General features: G+C 40.5%; 6 protein-coding genes across 9 annotated transcripts; 3 read left to right on the forward strand and 3 right to left on the reverse strand.

Annotated features, from left to right (window-relative positions):
• Positions 1–459: 459 nt before the first annotated feature.
• DIP1 (DISCO Interacting Protein 1) lies at positions 460–4,737 on the reverse strand. 3 transcript variants are annotated; one of them, XM_064700028.1, is made up of 5 exons: positions 4,584–4,715; positions 3,327–4,027; positions 2,331–2,637; positions 1,103–1,701; positions 460–1,040 (listed from the first exon to the last, which is right to left on the reverse strand). In XM_064700028.1, exons 3-5 carry the CDS (start codon positions 2,413–2,415, stop codon positions 846–848), a joined length of 879 nt encoding a protein of 292 aa, XP_064556098.1. In that variant the 5' UTR covers positions 2,416–2,637; positions 3,327–4,027; positions 4,584–4,715; the 3' UTR covers positions 460–845. The 3 variants fall into 3 exon arrangements, with proteins under 3 accessions (XP_064556098.1, XP_064556097.1, XP_064556099.1); XM_064700027.1 differs by lacking the exon at positions 3,327–4,027 and having other exon boundaries at positions 4,584–4,737; XM_064700029.1 differs by lacking the exons at positions 2,331–2,637; positions 3,327–4,027; positions 4,584–4,715 and adding an exon at positions 1,852–1,937.
• A 233-nt stretch (positions 4,738–4,970) lies between these two features.
• Panx (Panoramix) lies at positions 4,971–6,935 on the forward strand. Its single transcript, XM_064700023.1, has one exon. The coding sequence runs from the start codon at positions 5,063–5,065 to the stop codon at positions 6,698–6,700; it is 1,638 nt and encodes a 545-aa protein (XP_064556093.1). The 5' UTR covers positions 4,971–5,062; the 3' UTR covers positions 6,701–6,935.
• A 283-nt stretch (positions 6,936–7,218) lies between these two features.
• On the forward strand, positions 7,219–9,300 carry LOC135440706 (solute carrier family 35 member E1 homolog). Its single transcript, XM_064700026.1, has 4 exons — positions 7,219–7,760; positions 7,844–8,052; positions 8,117–8,242; positions 8,303–9,300. The coding sequence occupies exons 1-4, from the start codon at positions 7,430–7,432 to the stop codon at positions 8,798–8,800; spliced, it is 1,164 nt and encodes a 387-aa protein (XP_064556096.1). The 5' UTR covers positions 7,219–7,429; the 3' UTR covers positions 8,801–9,300.
• Positions 9,301–9,835: 535 nt separating this feature from the next.
• On the reverse strand, positions 9,836–10,948 carry LOC135440708 (uncharacterized). Its single transcript, XM_064700030.1, has 2 exons — positions 10,185–10,948; positions 9,836–10,127 (listed from the first exon to the last, which is right to left on the reverse strand). The coding sequence occupies exons 1-2, from the start codon at positions 10,883–10,885 to the stop codon at positions 9,923–9,925; spliced, it is 906 nt and encodes a 301-aa protein (XP_064556100.1). The 5' UTR covers positions 10,886–10,948; the 3' UTR covers positions 9,836–9,922.
• A 608-nt stretch (positions 10,949–11,556) lies between these two features.
• tilB (touch insensitive larva B) lies at positions 11,557–13,106 on the forward strand. Its single transcript, XM_064700024.1, has 4 exons — positions 11,557–11,712; positions 11,775–12,627; positions 12,698–12,916; positions 12,976–13,106. The coding sequence occupies exons 1-4, from the start codon at positions 11,703–11,705 to the stop codon at positions 13,061–13,063; spliced, it is 1,170 nt and encodes a 389-aa protein (XP_064556094.1). The 5' UTR covers positions 11,557–11,702; the 3' UTR covers positions 13,064–13,106.
• A 942-nt stretch (positions 13,107–14,048) lies between these two features.
• On the reverse strand, positions 14,049–18,421 carry wap (DDB1 and CUL4 associated factor wap). Of its 2 annotated transcripts, XM_064700040.1 has the most exons (7): positions 18,279–18,421; positions 17,792–17,930; positions 17,440–17,686; positions 17,188–17,380; positions 15,763–16,222; positions 15,522–15,703; positions 14,049–15,460 (listed from the first exon to the last, which is right to left on the reverse strand). In XM_064700040.1, the coding sequence occupies exons 4-7, from the start codon at positions 17,376–17,378 to the stop codon at positions 15,262–15,264; spliced, it is 1,032 nt and encodes a 343-aa protein (XP_064556110.1). In that variant the 5' UTR covers positions 17,379–17,380; positions 17,440–17,686; positions 17,792–17,930; positions 18,279–18,421; the 3' UTR covers positions 14,049–15,261. The 2 variants fall into 2 exon arrangements, with proteins under 2 accessions (XP_064556110.1, XP_064556111.1); XM_064700041.1 differs by lacking the exon at positions 18,279–18,421 and having other exon boundaries at positions 17,792–17,933.
• Between the last annotated feature and the right edge of the window lie 27 nt (positions 18,422–18,448).

Consider the following 18,448-nt stretch of genomic DNA (forward strand, 5'->3'; position numbering starts at 1 on the left):
GTCAATTATAAATTCCTTAATTAATACATTGTTAAGATTGTTTTGCCCAGTCGTGAAATATTTAATTGTTTCTACATTAGCATGTGTACAAACAAACAGCTGTGTTCGATTTCAATAAAAGTTACTTATCAGCTTCTGAATATATGAATTCCCAACACTGGAGACGCCAACCGCACGTCTGTTGACGAAATCAAACGCATAGGCTCGATGAGGATTTTTAAATTTTATTTGTATCAAATAAATTAAAGAAAACATTTATTCAAAAGAACGGCCTTGGCACGCTTAAGTTTAAATATCCTTGTAGACATCTGACATGGAAGGGCCTTTGTTCTAAAGCTTTATAAACGACCGATAGTTCCTATAGAACAGCGATATAAAATAGTGTCTTGTTGATTAAAATTTTGCTTAAATGTTAGGAACATATTGAGGCTAAGTAATCCCAAACTTGGCCAAGATATCTTGAAAAACAACAAATTTTTATTTTTTATTTTTAACCTGATCTAATGTCAGACATATATGCTCCGTACAACAGAAAGACGGAATTATGCAGAGACTAGTTTGCCTCGAAACAGAATGGACAGACATGGCTATATCGACTCGGTCAAAAATATATATACTTTGCAGATATATCCTAAGCCATACACATATCGCTTGACAAAATTTTAATAACCTCTACAAGTGTACAATAATGATAAAACTACGTACATATTTATGGTCATGAATTTACTGTAGTCTTGGAGTGTGGTAGGTTTATGATAGTGTCAAGTTGTAGAAGCACATTTAAACAATTAAAAAGTCAAGATAAATTGTTGCATTTTTCAGATTCAGCTGAGATTTTTGCTCGTCTAATACTCCTCATATATGAAATTTGTGTTAAACAAACTGTTGCAAACATTGACAGCCACATTACGACGTGCTATCTTTTTAGAACGTCCAGTGGCGGTGAACTCCTGATTGTCCACAATGACACCCAAACGCTGCAAAACATTCGGCTTCTCTCCGGTGCACCCATGGTCTATATAAGAAAGTCCTGGACGCATCTGTCAAAAAGTTAAAATATTAAAATATCAATTGGCCATTTCAATTGAACTAGCACACTTACAACGCACAACAATGTGGCTGGATGCATTGTAGCCCAGTTGACCGGGAGCTCGGTGCGAACGGGCGGCTTCTTTGGCTCCTTGGGTGTGACAACAACAGACGAAGCTGGCGAATTCGGATCGCTTTGCTGTGCAGATGCATTTGCAGTTGATGGATGCATTTCGGGCACAACATAACCCTCCCGCTCCCATTCGGCAAACAGCTTGTAAATGGCAAACGAGGCCAAGTTCAGCATGGGTACATCATCCTCTGGCGGATTTTCAGTATTCTCGGTCTCGTTGGTCTCCATCGCCTCAGGCTCGTCATCGTTAGCCGGCTTTGGCACTTTCTTGGGCTTTGGCGTCATTTTGGCTATGATGTAATCGCGCAAAGCCTTTTCACAAGCCAAATTCTTCGCGGCCATTTTCGACTGTCCCTTACCCTCGTACTGTCTGGTATTCACGGTCACAATAGCAGTGAAGCCGCCATCCGGATTGCTATTAATTGTAAAATCACTGATGTTAATGCCCTTCACCTCGTTGAGGGCCATTAGAGCGTTCTTGGGCAACATCGATTTGCGTAGCTGCCGATTCTGGCGTAATTTCTTGTCACGTGTGCGTTCTAAACAAACAGAAAATGAGTTACGTTTATTATTAAATAATGTGTGGGGATTTATACTGGAGCGTGTGGTCGGGAGTTTCGCCAGTCTTAGGTATTTTTATTCTTATAATCTTTCAATAGATTTTTTATAATATTTTTTGTCAATATTACCCTTTGTGCTGGTCCAATTGTGAAGTCAATGTAGTATGAGATATAGATTTCAAGGCTGTGCCGATTTCTATTTTTTACTATGAACCGAATCGTTGCACAATCCAGTTGCTTTAGAAACAGTCGAACTGAAACCCAAATCTAACCATTTCGCTTTTCTTCGAAATAAAAACAATGTCAAAGACCCAGCTACAAAGCATAAGTCACTGGGCCCAAGCCTCTGCATTTTTCTAACGATACTTGGTATATCCAAATTTTGGAGAGAGCTCTAATTTAAATATTTGAAGTTTACTAGATAAAGTTTGGCAAGACGCAAACGAAGGGTTCTGATGATCGATCCATTAGTCTATCTATAGACCGATTCAAATATTGAGGTCGTGGTAAATCGATATGTTTCAAGCTGGTTACGCGAATTACGCAACATTCTTACCTATTTTTATTAAATTCCGTTTACTCGTTCCGTCTTTTAAGAATTTACGTACCCGATGACTTCTTGCGCTTCTGAAAGATCTTCTTAAATGGTATTTTTCCACCATTTTCCGAATCCAAGACGCTGGCAAAGTCCATGCTGTCATTATTGACGCCAGTGTCGGATTCCTCAATGTCATCGCCAGCGGGCGTTATGGGTTCATCCTTGATGACAATCGGCAAGGGCAACGCTTCATGATTTTCCACCGGCTGAGGCTTGGCCGTCTGAAGCTTGGCCGGCTGAGGCTTTGCCGGCTGCGGTGTCGGTGGTGTTGCAACCACCGGCGGTGCTTGCGGAATCGTGGATGTGGCATTAGGATTCTAGACAAGAAAGCCAGGTATTATTAACGCACGTATATAGCATGCACAGCAAATATATTTTTTTTGTTTTTTAACAAAAGAAAAAAAATTATTTGCAAAATCCGGACTCTAGTGTGGGGCGTGTATTGAAAATTATTCTTAACCGATGGACTAACGAAATATACCTCAACTTTTACTTCAAATTTTTTTATTTTCAAATATCAACATTTTTCTTCAAGAGTTTAAATTTATTTTGTGTGCTAATTGGAAACTTTCTTAAATTCAGCATGTCTCAAAAATTAACAAAGAAACTAAAAGAAATTAAATAAAACATATATTCCATTTGTTTAATTAAGTGTTTTTTTTTTCAATTATATATTTTGATACGAATTTTGGTTGAGATTAATTAGCAAAAGTTAAATTATTTTAGACCATATACACTCAACAGTCATAGGAGCGAAAAAGATTTTCATAAATTGAGTAATTTGCTTAATCAATTCCAAATTATTTTTTTTTTTAAATTTAAATTTTATTTAATATATTTCGAAATATTAAAAAACCATTTATAAATTGTAAAAAAAAATAAAAATTAAGAAATAAAAGGATTACGGTTATTAGAGTCCCACGCTTCTGGCTTAAGCTATAAAGGCAAAGGCAACAACAACAATTGTTTTGCCCCTTTGCATATACCAATCTTCGAAATGTCTTACATGCCATTCAAAGGATCTACTAACGGCGTGGGCGGTAGGCTTTATATCGCAGCACGTGTGCCGGCGGATCTACTAAAAACCATAGTTCAGGAATAGCCATGACCACTCCTACAACCCAAAGTGCCCAAACGAATCATGCAGACGCACTGCACCAACGAAACCATGAACCAACCAATCGATGGTTTACGTTAATCATATCACATTAACCAAATGCTTGGCACCTTGGCACCCCACCTAAATGACCACCACCACCCGCAATGCTGTGCAGGAGGTGGTGTTCACCAGGCTGCTCGCCAGGCTGAAATTGCGGTAAATGCCCGCCCAAACCTTTGATCATCTCGAATTGGCGCTTTGGTGTCTCGTTTGGGTACTCAAGTGAAGGTAAATGAGCATTGCTATCTAACGCAAAACTAATAATTTTAGTTACAATTTTGGATGAATTAATTTCCAGCAGCCCCTAAAGTAAGTAAAATGGCAAGTACAGCGGTTCAAATAATTAGTCCAAGGCTCGGAGTGTGTATGTGTGTGCATGTTTGTGTTTGTGTGTGCATGTTTGTGTTTGTGTGTGTATGTGTGGGTAAAAATAGTTGGAGAAGTAGGTGGCTGGACAGAACGCTTGACACTTGCGATTAAAGAAACTTTTATTGGCTATTGCAAATAAATTCACAATTGGTTTGAGACACACATTTTCAATTTGTGCGCTGTAAATTATATAAATAAAAAAAGAATTACTATTATTGCAAAAATTGTATTTTTAATGATAACAACAAAAAAATAAACAAACAACTAAAACTAATGAATGTATATGCTTAGATACATTGCACATATGTGTATGTATGTATATATACACACACATTTGTCTATGCGGGTGAGTAATTTTGTAACTGTGCATATGTATGTATGCATACCAGTATCGATTAAAACTACAGCTTCATATGCATGTGTGTGTTTGTATACTAGAAGTATACATATGCAAGAGTGCAAAATGAGAACATCCTCTTAGTTTGATGAATGATACACATACATTCATATTTATATGTATGCATACATATGTATGTATCTATACACCGCTCATAACTATTTCATTGATGTATTTTCATACTTTTTGCTTTATATTTGCAAAATTACAGAAAAACATACATATTTGCGGAATGAAAGTATTGAATAGAAGTTTAATGAGTAATGCAATCATGAAATACATTTCCATACATACATATGTATGTATGGCTGTTAGTGTGTATGTATTAAACAACTTACATAAACGCCTCCCGAAACAAACGGTTTGTTGACAACGTTCCTGCGAGCCCGATTCATTTTAGTTTATTTCTATTTATAAATTTATACTTCAGCAGACGGCTGTTGACGGCCTACGATCGCGTTGCAATAAAAAATTCAATAGCTGTCATTTATCGATTTTTCATTGGCAGCACAATGGCATCTCGATTATTTTCTTATCGTTGTGATGTGCTTTAATACAAATACCAAAATGGGCAAAAAATACCGAATAGTTTGTTTAATGAAAAATAACTGAGTATAAAGTGCAATGCTTTGTAAACCAAGATGCATGTCTATCTATATTCTATAACTGTTTAAAAAATAATTTAAAATTTCATATGGATTTTGATTTCGTCAGCCATCTGTAGAGCTGACAAACAAAATCAAATTTCTTGGTATATTTTTGTTGACTTGATACAATCACACTGAATATTGCATCTTTTATCTGGGTTACCAATAATATGGAAGATGCAATTCGTGTTAAAAACGAAATAGATGCCGCTTACACGGATGTGAAATGCGAGAAATCGCCTCCCAAAGACGATGAGAACGAGTGCACTCCGCTGCGTGACGAAGGCGTCCTCTCGCCGGACAAAGCCGCAGTCACCGGTACTTCGGCAGCGGGTTGGGGAAGCGATGATGAGGATCAGACGGAGATGCCGCCTGCGCCTTCACCGCCGTCACTTGATCAGGAAATGAGCATAAAGCTAAGTCCGACTAATGAATATGACCAAACACCATTAAGAGTGTCAGCCATAGACCGACCTCAGTCCACAGAGCCTCAAAGTGAATCTCAAGCAAATGGTAGCTTTCCGGATGTGCCGGACAACTATTTTGATGATCTGTTATCAGGTTCACTTGAGCCGCGCCTTCCAAATGATGTGACTGTTAAGAAGGAGGAACGCCGTGAATTGCAATTGGGCTTCCTGGATGTCCTGTCAGAGACGGACTTCGAAGGCGTAACAAGTGCATATAGCCAAGTGAATCAATTAAACGATATGGATCTGGAGCCACCAATGCCACAACAGCCAAGTGTTCCAGTCAGCGAAGAAGAGAGAGAAATACAACTACGTATCGAGGAGCGGCGCAAGGAACTGGAAATTTTGGAACGTTCAACTGCCGAGAAAAAAAGAAAAAAACACAAAAAGGAGAAAAAGCACGATAACCATAAAAAGCGACGTCGCAGTCGAAGTCGCAGCCATAGTGGCAGTCCACCAAAAAGTCGCAAGGAACGACGCACAATGGAGGCTGAGAGATCAAATGGATCAAGGCACAGTACTATGCCCGTCATAAAAACGGAACCCGAGGAACTCGACTTTGTTCCTGTACATGCTGACGAGAAGATCGTCAAGGTAGTTAATATAAACAAACTAATGCAACCAGCAGCAGCAGATACCGGACCGCCGCCGACTATTCTGGAGAAGCGGCGGCTGGCCGTGGAGCGCACGAAAAGTGTGCTTAATCTTATGCGCCTAAAGGCGTCAAAGGCACCGGAGACCTTGTTCCTTGTGGTTGACACCATAAGAAAGCTGCCCAGCCGTGCATCATATATGAATAGTGACCTCTTCATGAATCCTTCGCCGCTGTGTAACAATTTTAATGTTACGTACAAGTTCAACTCGACGTCCGCATCTAACATCAATTTGACCAAATGGGGCTTGGAACGCTTGCCAGAGTCGACAGCTGCGTTGTTGCGCCTCACCGGCATTGATGTGGCACGTTTGATGGAGCTAAAAGAGAATCCAAAGATGGCGCTGCACAAGCTCAGATCTACGCAGCAGGCAGAGAACGGAACGGAAGACGAGTCCCTATCTACTGGACTGTATAAGAGTGTATCGACTCAAACGGACGCGCGACTCAGCAACCGTAGCCGGGATGTTGGTGTTCAGGCAATGCCGGCTGCGCCACGGGGCGTCTATTGGCTGGATCCTCGTTTCGACCAGGCGGACTTAACGCAGCAGCACACAAACGTATTGCTGGCATTGAAGGAACTCTGCGCAACAAATCCTAGTTCCTCATCCTGGGCCGATAAGCTATTCCGGGAGCTTCGTCACGCTTTGGCTATCAAGCGCGCTGAAGTTAAGGAAGTGGGCCACTAACTTAAGGATTCCAGCACTGCAGTGCCACTGAAAACCATTAAATGGTCGCAAACCAAATCGCATTTGTAGTTGATAATCGACTTAATAGATATATACATATATAAAAAAACATTTCATTTCTGAGATTAATACATACACTTCAACAAATATTTGCAGTGAAAATTCTCATATGTACACCAAAAACAGGAAATCAGTTGTCGATACATAAAATTATAATACATTTTAAAAATCTAAACTTTCGAAATTTACTCCAGATGTGGACGTATATCGACCTTGCTCTTACAAATTAATATAATTATGCATCCAGCGACTTTTAGTGAGCTTAAGTATAATACAAAAATTCCGAACCGGCGTTGAGCCTAGGAGTTGCAATCAAATTCTGCTGATAATTGAACCGGTAGGTTCCTGAAATTGCTATTTCAGTTTATGTTCAATGCTGAAATTTGGGAAATTATATTTTGAATATTTATCGATAGCCCAATGTGCTGGCATTTATCAACACTTGCCGTATATCCGGCAATGTCTGGCCACACTGTTGCGTCCACGTAGAAAACAAACGGACGGCATTGTCGACGTGCATATATTTATTTAAAATTTAATCATACAGCGAGATGCAATAAACAAAGATCAATAAAAAGGACCAGCTGACTGGCAGGCGCACAGGTAGAGACACTGTGGCGCTGACACCTGACTACGGCATCTTCTTAACTAAACAGCAAATATTCAAATATGTTGGGTGGCAAACGCACTAGTTCCCGTCATGTTGCAGTCGTGCTGTTGATGTGCCTCTTCTGGTACGTAATCTCGTCCAGCAACAATGTCATTGGCAAAATGGTGCTCAACGAGTTTCCATTCCCGATGACCGTCACCCTCATCCAGTTATGCAGCATCACGCTATACAGTGGGCCGTTCTTCAACCTATGGCGCATACGCAAATATCAGGATATACCGCGCTCCTATTACATGCGACTAATTGTGCCGCTGGCCATTGGCAAGTTGCTCGCCTCGGTCACATCGCACATATCGCTGTGGAAGGTGCCTGTCTCCTACGCGCACACAGGTGAGTAAATAATAATAAGTGCGTTTTTAAATAAAACATAACTCACACACGTCATCAAATCTTGTATATATTTACATATTTAGTTAAAGCGACCATGCCGCTTTTCACTGTTGTTCTGACGCGCCTTTTCTTTGGCGAGAAGCAGCCCACACTGGTGTACCTGAGTCTGTTGCCCATCATAACCGGCGTGGCGATTGCGACCTTTACGGAAATCTCATTCGACATGCTTGGCCTAATAAGCGCACTCATTTCCACAATGGGTTTCTCCCTGCAAAACATCTTCTCCAAGAAGGTAAAACTGTATATATTTAACATGTTCGCACAGGCGCACTTAACTCTATCAAAACTTTTTGCAGGTGCTTAAGGATACGGGAATACATCACTTGCGTCTGCTCCACCTGCTGGGCAAGCTATCTCTATTCATTTTCCTGCCCCTCTGGCTTTACGTAGACAGCCTAGCTGTTTTCCGGCATACAGCAATTGTAAGTGATTTCTTTAGATGAATCGTATACCAATTTTAATAGCCTATATTCGCCTTGCAGAAAAATCTTGACTACCGGGTAATTGCGCTGCTCTTCACCGATGGCGTTCTTAATTGGATGCAAAACATAATTGCCTTTAGCGTGCTATCGCTGGTAACGCCGCTCACGTATGCGGTGGCCAGCGCCTCCAAGCGCATATTTGTGATTGCCGTCTCGCTGCTGATATTGGGCAATCCGGTTACATGGGTCAACTGTCTGGGCATGACCCTGGCCATTATCGGTGTGTTGTGCTACAATCGTGCCAAGCAAATCACAAAGGCCAGGGAGCTGCCAACGCACACGCCAAGCAATCACATTAAGTATACGCCGCTAAATGATAACTATTATCGCAGCCCAATCAATGGAAATGTGATGGGAAATGGTTTACACAAGATGCAGACAACGAAAGCACCGGCGACCATGCAAATGCCAATGACAATGCCAACAAGCAGCAACAGTTTGTTGGCAAATGGCAGCGGTATGCCGAGTGGGAGCACCACGCGCTTGCTATTTGTTTAGTTTTTATAATTAGTGAAATTGTATTACAACATCAGGCCCACACACAAATTGTTTTACCCGGTTTCATTTCGTCTCGATCGTCTCTGATAACAATTTCTTATCAGAGTCCCCTATTTACGGGCATAGTTAATTGAATAGTATTTCGCATTCAAAACAACAATTCAAACAATGTAACATTTGTCTTTGTGCTCTCTGCTCGTATGTCATTATGTTTTGTATATTTCCAATGTTCTTCTTTTTTTTTTGTTTTATGCTCCCATCAGCTCCTATCCTAATTATATTGTAAATTATTGTATGATAAACGTATGTATGTATGCATGTAATGCGGTATGTAAATAAGTATGAAATTCGGGACCGAATCCAGGTACGGGATTAGCCTCAATTGCCGCTAGAAATTTAAATATGTTTTTGCAGTTCGAATTTGATTATGCCTTAAAAAGTGTATGTATTTACAATATCAAAACGCATTGCAATGCGTAATAAAAATTGTTGACCGTGTACATAGGCAATATACATATACTTACATACTACGTTCTACGTATTATGTAAAGCATTTGGACTTTTATTATGAACCTGATTCAGTCACCCCTCCATGGCGCAATAAAATAGTATTGGGTGGACGTGTAGACTATTCCGATTGCTAATATATTCTATATTGTATTTAACACGAAGACGGGTATACGAAATCGGATATATTTAATTTCGTTTTGAACTTTGAGTTAGTATATTAGTTTATTCTTGCCTGGCCAAAGTTTTTTGCTTCAGATTTTGACAACAATTCACCAACTCCCGTGGAAAAATTAAATCAAACCGTACTATCTAAAACTGACGTCTATTGAACTAGGACCATTTTAGTCTCGTAGTAAGAAGTTAGAAGACAAAAAATATTCTTTTCCGAACAAGTGTAAAACACCTTTCCAGTGCGTTCTAACAAAACTACATCCATTTTCGCGTTTCTCCATACTTGCGGATGCCATTCCCCATTATTATATTTTATAACATTACATATGTATGTATATAAAAAATAAAAGCGTGTGTAGTGTATAATCGTTTATATTCTAGTTCCATTTCGTGGCTCACCTCTATACCCAATCAGCAATTTTACCCAGATCCAACCGCATATTAAGCGGGCAACAGCTTAATCCACTCGTTCACAATAGCCTTCTTATAGCCAATGCGGGTGAGCAGAGCCTCCGACCGCCAGTTGCTAGCCACAATCCATGCGGTGAGCGTAACCTCTTCCCCTTTGGCAATCAGTTTGGTCATGACAGCAGCTAAGAGACCGCCGAGGCCACGCCGTTCTGCCTTTGGCAGCACCTGCAACATGCTGCCAAGAGTAGAATTTTAAAATAGGGTTCGATTAAAAGTATTCCATTTTGCATACCCAAGACCAGAGAAATCGTTTTGGAATATCCAGGCGATTAGCTCGCCGGTGTCGCTGCGACAGGCACCCACTGTCCTATTGTACTTGATTAAAGCACGTATGTATGCCAGCGATCCTTCGCCCTTATTGGGCCAAATAGCATGCACCATGGCCGCATCCTCATCGCTTAGCCGGCGCAACTCAAAGTCTGACAGCAGATCGGGCACGTGCACCGTTCGCGCCTCGGCATGTGGCAATACCATGCCGTAGCACTGACGTGCCTGTATGCCACTCGCTCCTTTCCTGCTGGCAATCTCCTTGACGCGTGCGCAATGCTCCAGATCAACGTTGGTCAGCAGCGCACCGTTTGACCATTCGATGCGCTGTGTTTGCTCCAGGCAGGCGAACAGCTCCGCTGGCTCTACGGGCTGCCAGCTGTAAAAGGACACGCTCTGCACGACGTCCCGGTGCAGGCTCACATATGTGCCGTATTGTCGAAAGTCGCCAGTTCGATGCGTATAAAAAAGCTTGCGCAGCGATATGTAAGCGTCATCTTCCCGGGAAATGCCCGCCGCGTCCAGCTGGCGATCCCATTTGCGCTGATTGTACAGCAAGAGATAGTGGAAATTGAGTGGTCCATATTTTTCGCCGTACAACTGCATCAGCTCATCCACTTCGTTATCGCTAAGTGGACGCAAAATATCGACATCCTTATTGCCCATTTCGATCTCAAAAGCTGATTACGCTTACAGTGTCCAAGTTTGTCTGGCTGCGACTAGTGTTAGCGGAGTTCAATGAGCCGAGCACACCTGAAGCCATTGTGCACAGGAGCGGATTTGATGAAGGCCAATAGCTAACGAGAAAAAGCACAACGATATATGCTTATATATGTATATTGAATTATCAATTTCCATTTATATTGTACTTTTTTATCTCTTTTTTATATAAATAAAAAGTGAACCATTTGATCAATTTCAGTGGGTGATTGTCTATAAAGTGTTAATAAACATTTAAGAACCACATGTGTGCGCATTATAAAATGCTGTAAGTTAACTTTTTTACAAAAATTACCATTCATGTTATTGGCTTTTTAATTATTTATATTATATGTAGAATATATGAAATTGTTGACTATCTTGTGTGATAGAAAGCTTAACAAATAAATATGAGGCAGTGCTGGCCTTTACATCCATACCGCAGTCCGGCCCTGCAATTGAGCACCTAATACGCTATTTTAACTAATTCAACTGATTAGATTTCCATAAATCCAAAAAAACACAGCGGCGGGCGCCGATGACGTTGCCGTCATGCAAATCGATATGTTAATGGCGATAAGTTCAATCGCTCGCCCGCCGATGACATAAAATTTAAATTGTAATCGGGTGTCATTAACAACAACAACAACAAAAACGACAACAACAACAAGCTGAACCTAGCAACGCAGTCGCCTTATTTATTTACTGTTTTAAGTGCTATTTGAGTTGAAGCTGAAGCTAGTTCTCGACATAGACATAACATAAATATTTATATCCTCCAATTATGGTGCGCAGTAAGTTCAAGAATTGTGTTCAAAATAGTTGCATGCTTGTTTCTATAATGATATTGTCGCAGTCACCGAGGAGCTGGTGCGCAAAAAGTCGGAGCATAATGAGCGGCTAATAAGCACGCTCGAGGAGCTGTCGCTGCACCAGGAGGATATTGAGCGCATCGAGCATATACAGAACTGGTGTCGCGATCTCAAGATACTGCTGCTGCAGTCCAATCTCATAGCACGCCTGGAGAATCTGCACAAGCTGAAGCGTCTCGAGTATCTCAATGTGGCGGTGAACAATATTGAGCGCATTGAGAACTTAGAGAGTCTCGAGTCACTCAATAAGCTCGATCTGACGCTCAACTTTGTCGGCGAGCTGACCAGCGTGGAGTCGCTGATTGGCAATTACAATTTGCGGGAGCTGGTCCTTATTGGCAATCCGTGTGTCGATTATCCGCATTATCGTGACTTTGTGGTAGGCACGCTGCTGCAATTGCAGAGCCTGGACTGCAAGGATATATTACCCTCGGAACGTCTGAAGGCGCAACGCCTCCTACCACAGCATCGAGCTGTTATTGTGCAGTGCCAGGCGGCACAGGCCATTGAACGGGATGAACAGCGTATTCGCGTAGCCGAGCAGCAGGCACAGCTGGCCAAACAGTGCGCCGCCATTGAGGACGAGGATGAGCGTACACGCGCCTTCTGGAATGCCAAAAGTGAGCATTGCCCGGAAATACGCACCGAGATTGCGCGCCAGCATAAGCTCGGCAGAGAGAAGCAGGAGTCGCAGCCAAACCCATTAACGCAAAAGCCAAAGAGAATCCCTCATCTATTTGCGCCCTGCGGCCGACCCTACAATATCAATCAGGCTAAGCTACAATTTAATTTCCAGGATGAGGCTGGCCACTATAGTCTGTTATTGCAAGTATACAAGTACGTAGTCCCACACCTGTCCCATTGATGACACTCATTCCAAATGCATTTTCCATTCCGGCCAAAACAGGCATCTGGACACGTCCCTTATCGATGTGGACATACAGACGAACTACGTGCGCGTCACGATCAAGGGCAAAATCTTTCAAATGGCCTACAGCGAGGAGGTCAAGCCGGACGAGTCTGTTGTGCAGCGTTCCCAAATCAGCGGCCACCTCCAGATTCTTCTCATGAAGCTCAAGGCTAACGAGCTGCTCGTCGTGAAGTCCATGCATGCCCCGAAAGAGAGGTAGGCCAGCCTAGTTATTAGATGAATCTGGTAATCAAGTATAATCTTATATCTTACAGTGGCAGTGCACCTGGTGTCAAGGAGCCATGTGGAACAGTCGATATTGGCAATATATGTGCGCCGCCCGATTTGCCCGATTTGATTTAAGTGGAGAGACAACAAATGTTTATTTAAAAATTGTTTATTTAAATATTTTTTGTTTTTTTTTTTTTGGGATCTTCTCTTTTGTTGCTGCGCCCCTCACATTCCTGCTGCCTCCTAGTTTCAAAACTCTGCGCTGACCCAGCATGGTACCAGATGTCCTATATATATATATATATATATATATATATATATATATACATATATATATGATCATATATATGCTTATATTTGTATATGTAGTTACAATTCATGATGTACATGTCTGTGTGTGAAATTAAAAAATGCAAACGCATAGAAAAAATTGAAATAATTGGTTACAGTGTGTATGTGTGTGTGTGTATGTGTGTGTGTGTGTGTGTGTGTGTGTGTGTATGTGGGTATAGTATATATGCGCATGTGTGTAAGTATAAAGAATATCTTGTCTTTTAATGATCTAACCGGATAATGAATGCTAAAAATTACAGAAACCGTTTGCCAAAAACGTACATATATATGTATATCAATGTATCTACATATGTATGTTATGTATGTACACATGTGTGCGTACAGGTGTACATATTAAAAAGGATTTATCGGTTTATCTATATTCAATTGAAACTGCGCAAAAGTCTTGTCAAGTGTTTACAGATTGTGATTGTTATTGGAGAAAACAATAAAAATAAAGTAAAGAGTGGTACGCTCTTCTGTATTTACACGCATAATCAAGAACAGCATCAGTTGTATTTGTATATATTAGCATTTGGAGTTTGAACAGATAACTCTGAGCCAACAAAAAGGCATCTCATCTAAAAGGATTCTCATTTATTTCAGTCTCAGAGCGGCGCACTATAGTTTCGACCATAGAAAATGTATTTAATTTGTTGTGGATTAGTATTGTTTCTTTTTTGTTTTGTTTTTTTTTTTTTTTTTGCTCTCAGGAGTAAGGATCGTTCGATCATTCGGCCTGACTGTATTTTATGAAGCTAATGGTAATTGAATGCAGTCATTATTTTATGTTCATTTTGTTTTGGTTTTTGTTTTGTGTTTTTTTTAAATGGATAGCAACAATCTTGTATTCTCTCTCGCTCAATATAATATTTCGGTTTTTGTTTTAGTTGTATTTTAAATAGTAAGTATTGTATTTAGCTGTGGTTGTGCAGTTGCTGTTTTGTTTTTTTTCTTCCTTTTTTGTTTTTTTTTTAGTTCATTTCTGTTTTCTAAATACAAGTATTTTCGCTTATTTATGTTTGCTTTGCGTTTGCGTTTACGTTTGCTTAAGTCCTTTTGTTGTTTGTTTTGGTGTTTGGTTCTAATAGAAAACGTGTAAGAAACATTTGAACAAAAAATTAAAAAACATTTCCAAAAAAAAATATGAAAAAAAAAACAAAAGCAAAAAGAAGCCTTTAGCGTCTTTTTGGATACTTTTTTCATTTGGGTTTTCTCTCATTTGCGTGTAGTTGTTTGTTTGGTTTGTTGTTGTTGTTGTTCTTAATGCGGTTAGACACAAATATTAACAACATTTTACATGTTGGAAAACGAGGTAGGACATTGTTTTTCTTTTGTTCATCTTGTTTTTTTTTTATGTGTATATGTTTTTGCCATCTTAAAAACAGAATGTTAATAAGCCAGACATGTCAATAAATAAAACTAAGCGTCCGGTTCTTCAGCATAACGTGCGAAACGAGTCAAATAAATTACAAATAGCAATACATATTTTGGTTATACCTTGAGACTTATATATCATAACATTATGTTCAACTAAGCTAAGGATGCTAAATGTGCCTGGCCTGGCCACAGAGAGCATTAAAAAACTAGACCCTAATAGAATTGCCCGGCTGCTCCGCCTACGCGTCTCATTTTTACCTTTGTTGACCCACAGACACTGGCGACCATTACACCATGTTGGGATGCAGATGCGGATGCGGGATTGTGGGATATAAATCGACGTCCGAATACAAAACTATATATGTGTATTTTATGTAATTAAAACGCGTTTCTTCCGCTGCGCCTACAAAACCTACAACTACATTGCGTTTTGTATCCGCATGTGTGTGTGTTTGAGTATGTGTATCTGTGTGTTGGTGTTGCATCTGCTGCTGTTGTTGGGTGTGTTGACAACTGTGCGTTCTGCAGCCACAGCATACTCACATCACAGCCACAGGGCAGAGCAGTGTGGGTCGGGAGGGGGGACAAGTTGCATGGGTGGTAAGAAAAATTGACTCTTAGACCCGCAGGATCTCGCACGCTTTGTTATAGCAAATGGCTATCCAATCGGGTTGCGTGGCACCCCATTGTATTTGATTGACTTCGCCTTCAGCAGCTGTATAGGCTAAAATTGGATCCTCGATTGCGCGTGGCATTTGTTGTATATCCCAGATCAGTGCTTGGTGATCATCACCGGCAGTGCAAATGTGACAGGAACTGCAAACCGATTTAAACTTGATAAATATTTGTTGGGTATTTTAATTTGGATATTGCTTACCTATGCGGCGCCCACGCAATACCGTTGACGCACGCTCTGTGATTGCTCAGTCTTGCAACAGGTGTACAAGGAACACGAACATCTAAAATAATAACTTCACATGAATCCATGGCAACAGTGGCTAAGTAATTTGGATCCTGTTTATTCCAGGCCAAGCGCAACAGCGCAGTATGCGCAGGATCCTAAACAAGACAAATGAATCAATAAATATACAATATATATCAAAGCTATTGGAACCCACCTCATAGATAATGGTCGAATGCTCCAGATGACGCAAATCAAACATGCGCACGGAGCCATCAGCGCCAACTGAGGCAAACATATCCCGGCCCCCGCCGGCACGTGAAAATGCAATGTCATAGACCTCCTTGTCATGTGCTATCAGCTGTGTCTTAACATGCCCAGCCACATAAACGCGCGCGTGCGGCTGCCCTGTCTCTAGGCCCCATATTGTGCAGGTGGTGTCTATGGATGATGTGCCAACTAAATTGGGATCCACCTCGTTCCAGTCAAACGATGTTAGCGGCGCGCAAAAATCACTGTTTTTGTTATTATTTAGCACGCACTCCAGATGGGTATCCGGTTCACCAGCGCGCCAAACGCGCAAATAATCACCGCTTGTGGCCAACAAATCGGGATAGATGCCTTTCGAGTCTGGTATCCACATGATTTTTGTTGTAGGATATGGATGGTCAAAGGTGCTGCAATTGATCGAGAGAAAAACAGAAAATTTAGTAATTAACTAATGAAAAAACGGCCATCAGTGGCACTCCGCAAATTAAATACGCTTGTATACACACACAAATGCTCTTAAACGAATTTCTAATTCCAGAACGAGTATTCCTATAAAAGACATAAATATAGAAGTCCACTATGAAACAGTGAATAACAGAAGCTTCCCAAACAATAACTCTTTTCCTAATTATTCTTTCTAAAACCATATGAAATATTAATCGGTAGTAGTCATCAAAACCAAAAATGTTCACACATAAACTTAATACATTTCGTCACAAGATTATAATACCCCCAGAAAATTGGGACTCTGACCCCATGCAGGCTTTATTCTTGGTCATCATCAACAATCAGATGGCCATAGCCTCGTCCTGCTGTCTGTTTCCATGCAAACTAGTCTCTAAGTTGATAGACGTATCGGACCACTCATATTTACACCTGGCGGACGATCGATTGCCAATTGAGTTTTTGTTTAAATAAACTTGATAAATAAAAAATGTTATCATGACGAAAATATTTTATCTAAAAGGTATTAATAAATAACTCCCATGGGTCGAGTTATATGATAAACACTGCTGTGCGACTAAGATCGACATACCATATCGTATTATTGCCATATGATTGGTTTAAGTGACCTTTTCAGTATAAAAACTAATATTAAGCTGACGGACTTAGGTCTGTGTTAAAACACCAAGGTACAAGCACCAAATTTGATCAGGTTGTCTGTATAGCTATTTCAAGAACCTTTCGGTAATATAATCAGCAGACAACAGACGATAGTAAATATGTACTCAAGGATTGCAAACGTCCTGTCCTCCTTTGGAAGCATTAACTTGTTGAGAATTACAAATCAAGCAATGAAATATGTACAGCATGCTTACCATAGGTTTTCCAAGCGTATTTAAGGCTCGGCACATGCTTACTCTCTTCTCACCTTTTAGCACTAAATTCGCTGGTATCCTCGTCCAGGCTAATGATTTGCACTTTGTTGTTGTACTCCTCGATGAAGCTGCCCAGGGCAAGACGAAAACGTTTGTCTGGGCGCACACTCCAGTTCATGGAGTACAATGGCCATGGCGCCAGGTATTTGTATATTTCCTTACGTTTGCCGGCGGTCGATGACATAACTGTAAGACAGATCATATAAATTAAAATGAAAATGGAGCTGATAACAGGAAGCACTTACCTAAGTAGTTGTGTGTTCGTCTCGTTGGAGAAGTGAAGAGTAGTAAAAAGACGAAGCTCCTGGGTGCTAGAGAAAATGTTCCAGTAAACGAACTTTAATACAATGTTTCCCACAAAGCTAGCTGGGCGGGCGGGCGATGGGTGGTAATAAGAGAGTCCTGCTAAAAATTACGATGCGGATGATGATAACGACGAGACAAATTGAAATTTCAGAAAATTAACAAAAAACTGCTGTGCCTCTTGGTTTACTGTACACGGGAAAAAGAAACCGATAAATAAAAATGTTATTGTATTGTTTGTTGAAGTTTTCAATATTCAGTTTAGTTTATTTTCTTTGTTGTGTAGTAGCTCACTTCATTTTGTGTGACGACGTTGGCGGCGGCGCAGGCTAAAGTGTTGCCCACTCAGCCTTTTCCGGTTAGATTTAGCTATTTAATGTCCAGGGTCCTTAAAATGCTTGTAAGCTAATTGGTACGACGGTGATGAGCAGTCCTGCTGAAAAATGTTAGCTTATCAATTTGGAAATAGAGTTTTTTCATAAATACTCTGTGTAGCCATCTAATGTGTGTTTGCACGAAAAAATATGTGAATTTTAAAGCACAGTAGTGCGAATTTGACGAGATAGCTTTTTTTTGCAAATGCAAAAGTTGGCAACACTAAATGTAATGCGACGCGACAATTTGCGGCTGCAGGGTACTGTTCATAATTCCGTAAATACGGCGTAACGTACTGCACAAGCAATGACAATATCTAAGACATGTACTAGTTAAGTCATGTTGCAATTTGCATTTAAATTTAATTTATTTATAAACGAGAATTAATTGCATAGATTTTTCACACCTGAACAAAATTTTCTCTCAAAATGTATATACACGGCGGTGTTGCCACTTTATCTGTTGTTGGTGATGGCCACTGAAGTCGATAGGTTATGAGTTGACATGGAGTGCGATAGAAAACCATACAATATATTAACTTATCGATACCCTCATCGATGCAACCCTAGATTTCGG

The sequence above is a fragment of the Drosophila montana genome, unplaced genomic scaffold (assembly GCF_035044405.1).
Source record: "Drosophila montana isolate Dmon_TW-CO22-7 unplaced genomic scaffold, ASM3504440v1 contig_1624_1, whole genome shotgun sequence".
In the NCBI taxonomy this organism is placed as follows: Eukaryota; Metazoa; Arthropoda; class Insecta; order Diptera; family Drosophilidae; genus Drosophila; species Drosophila montana.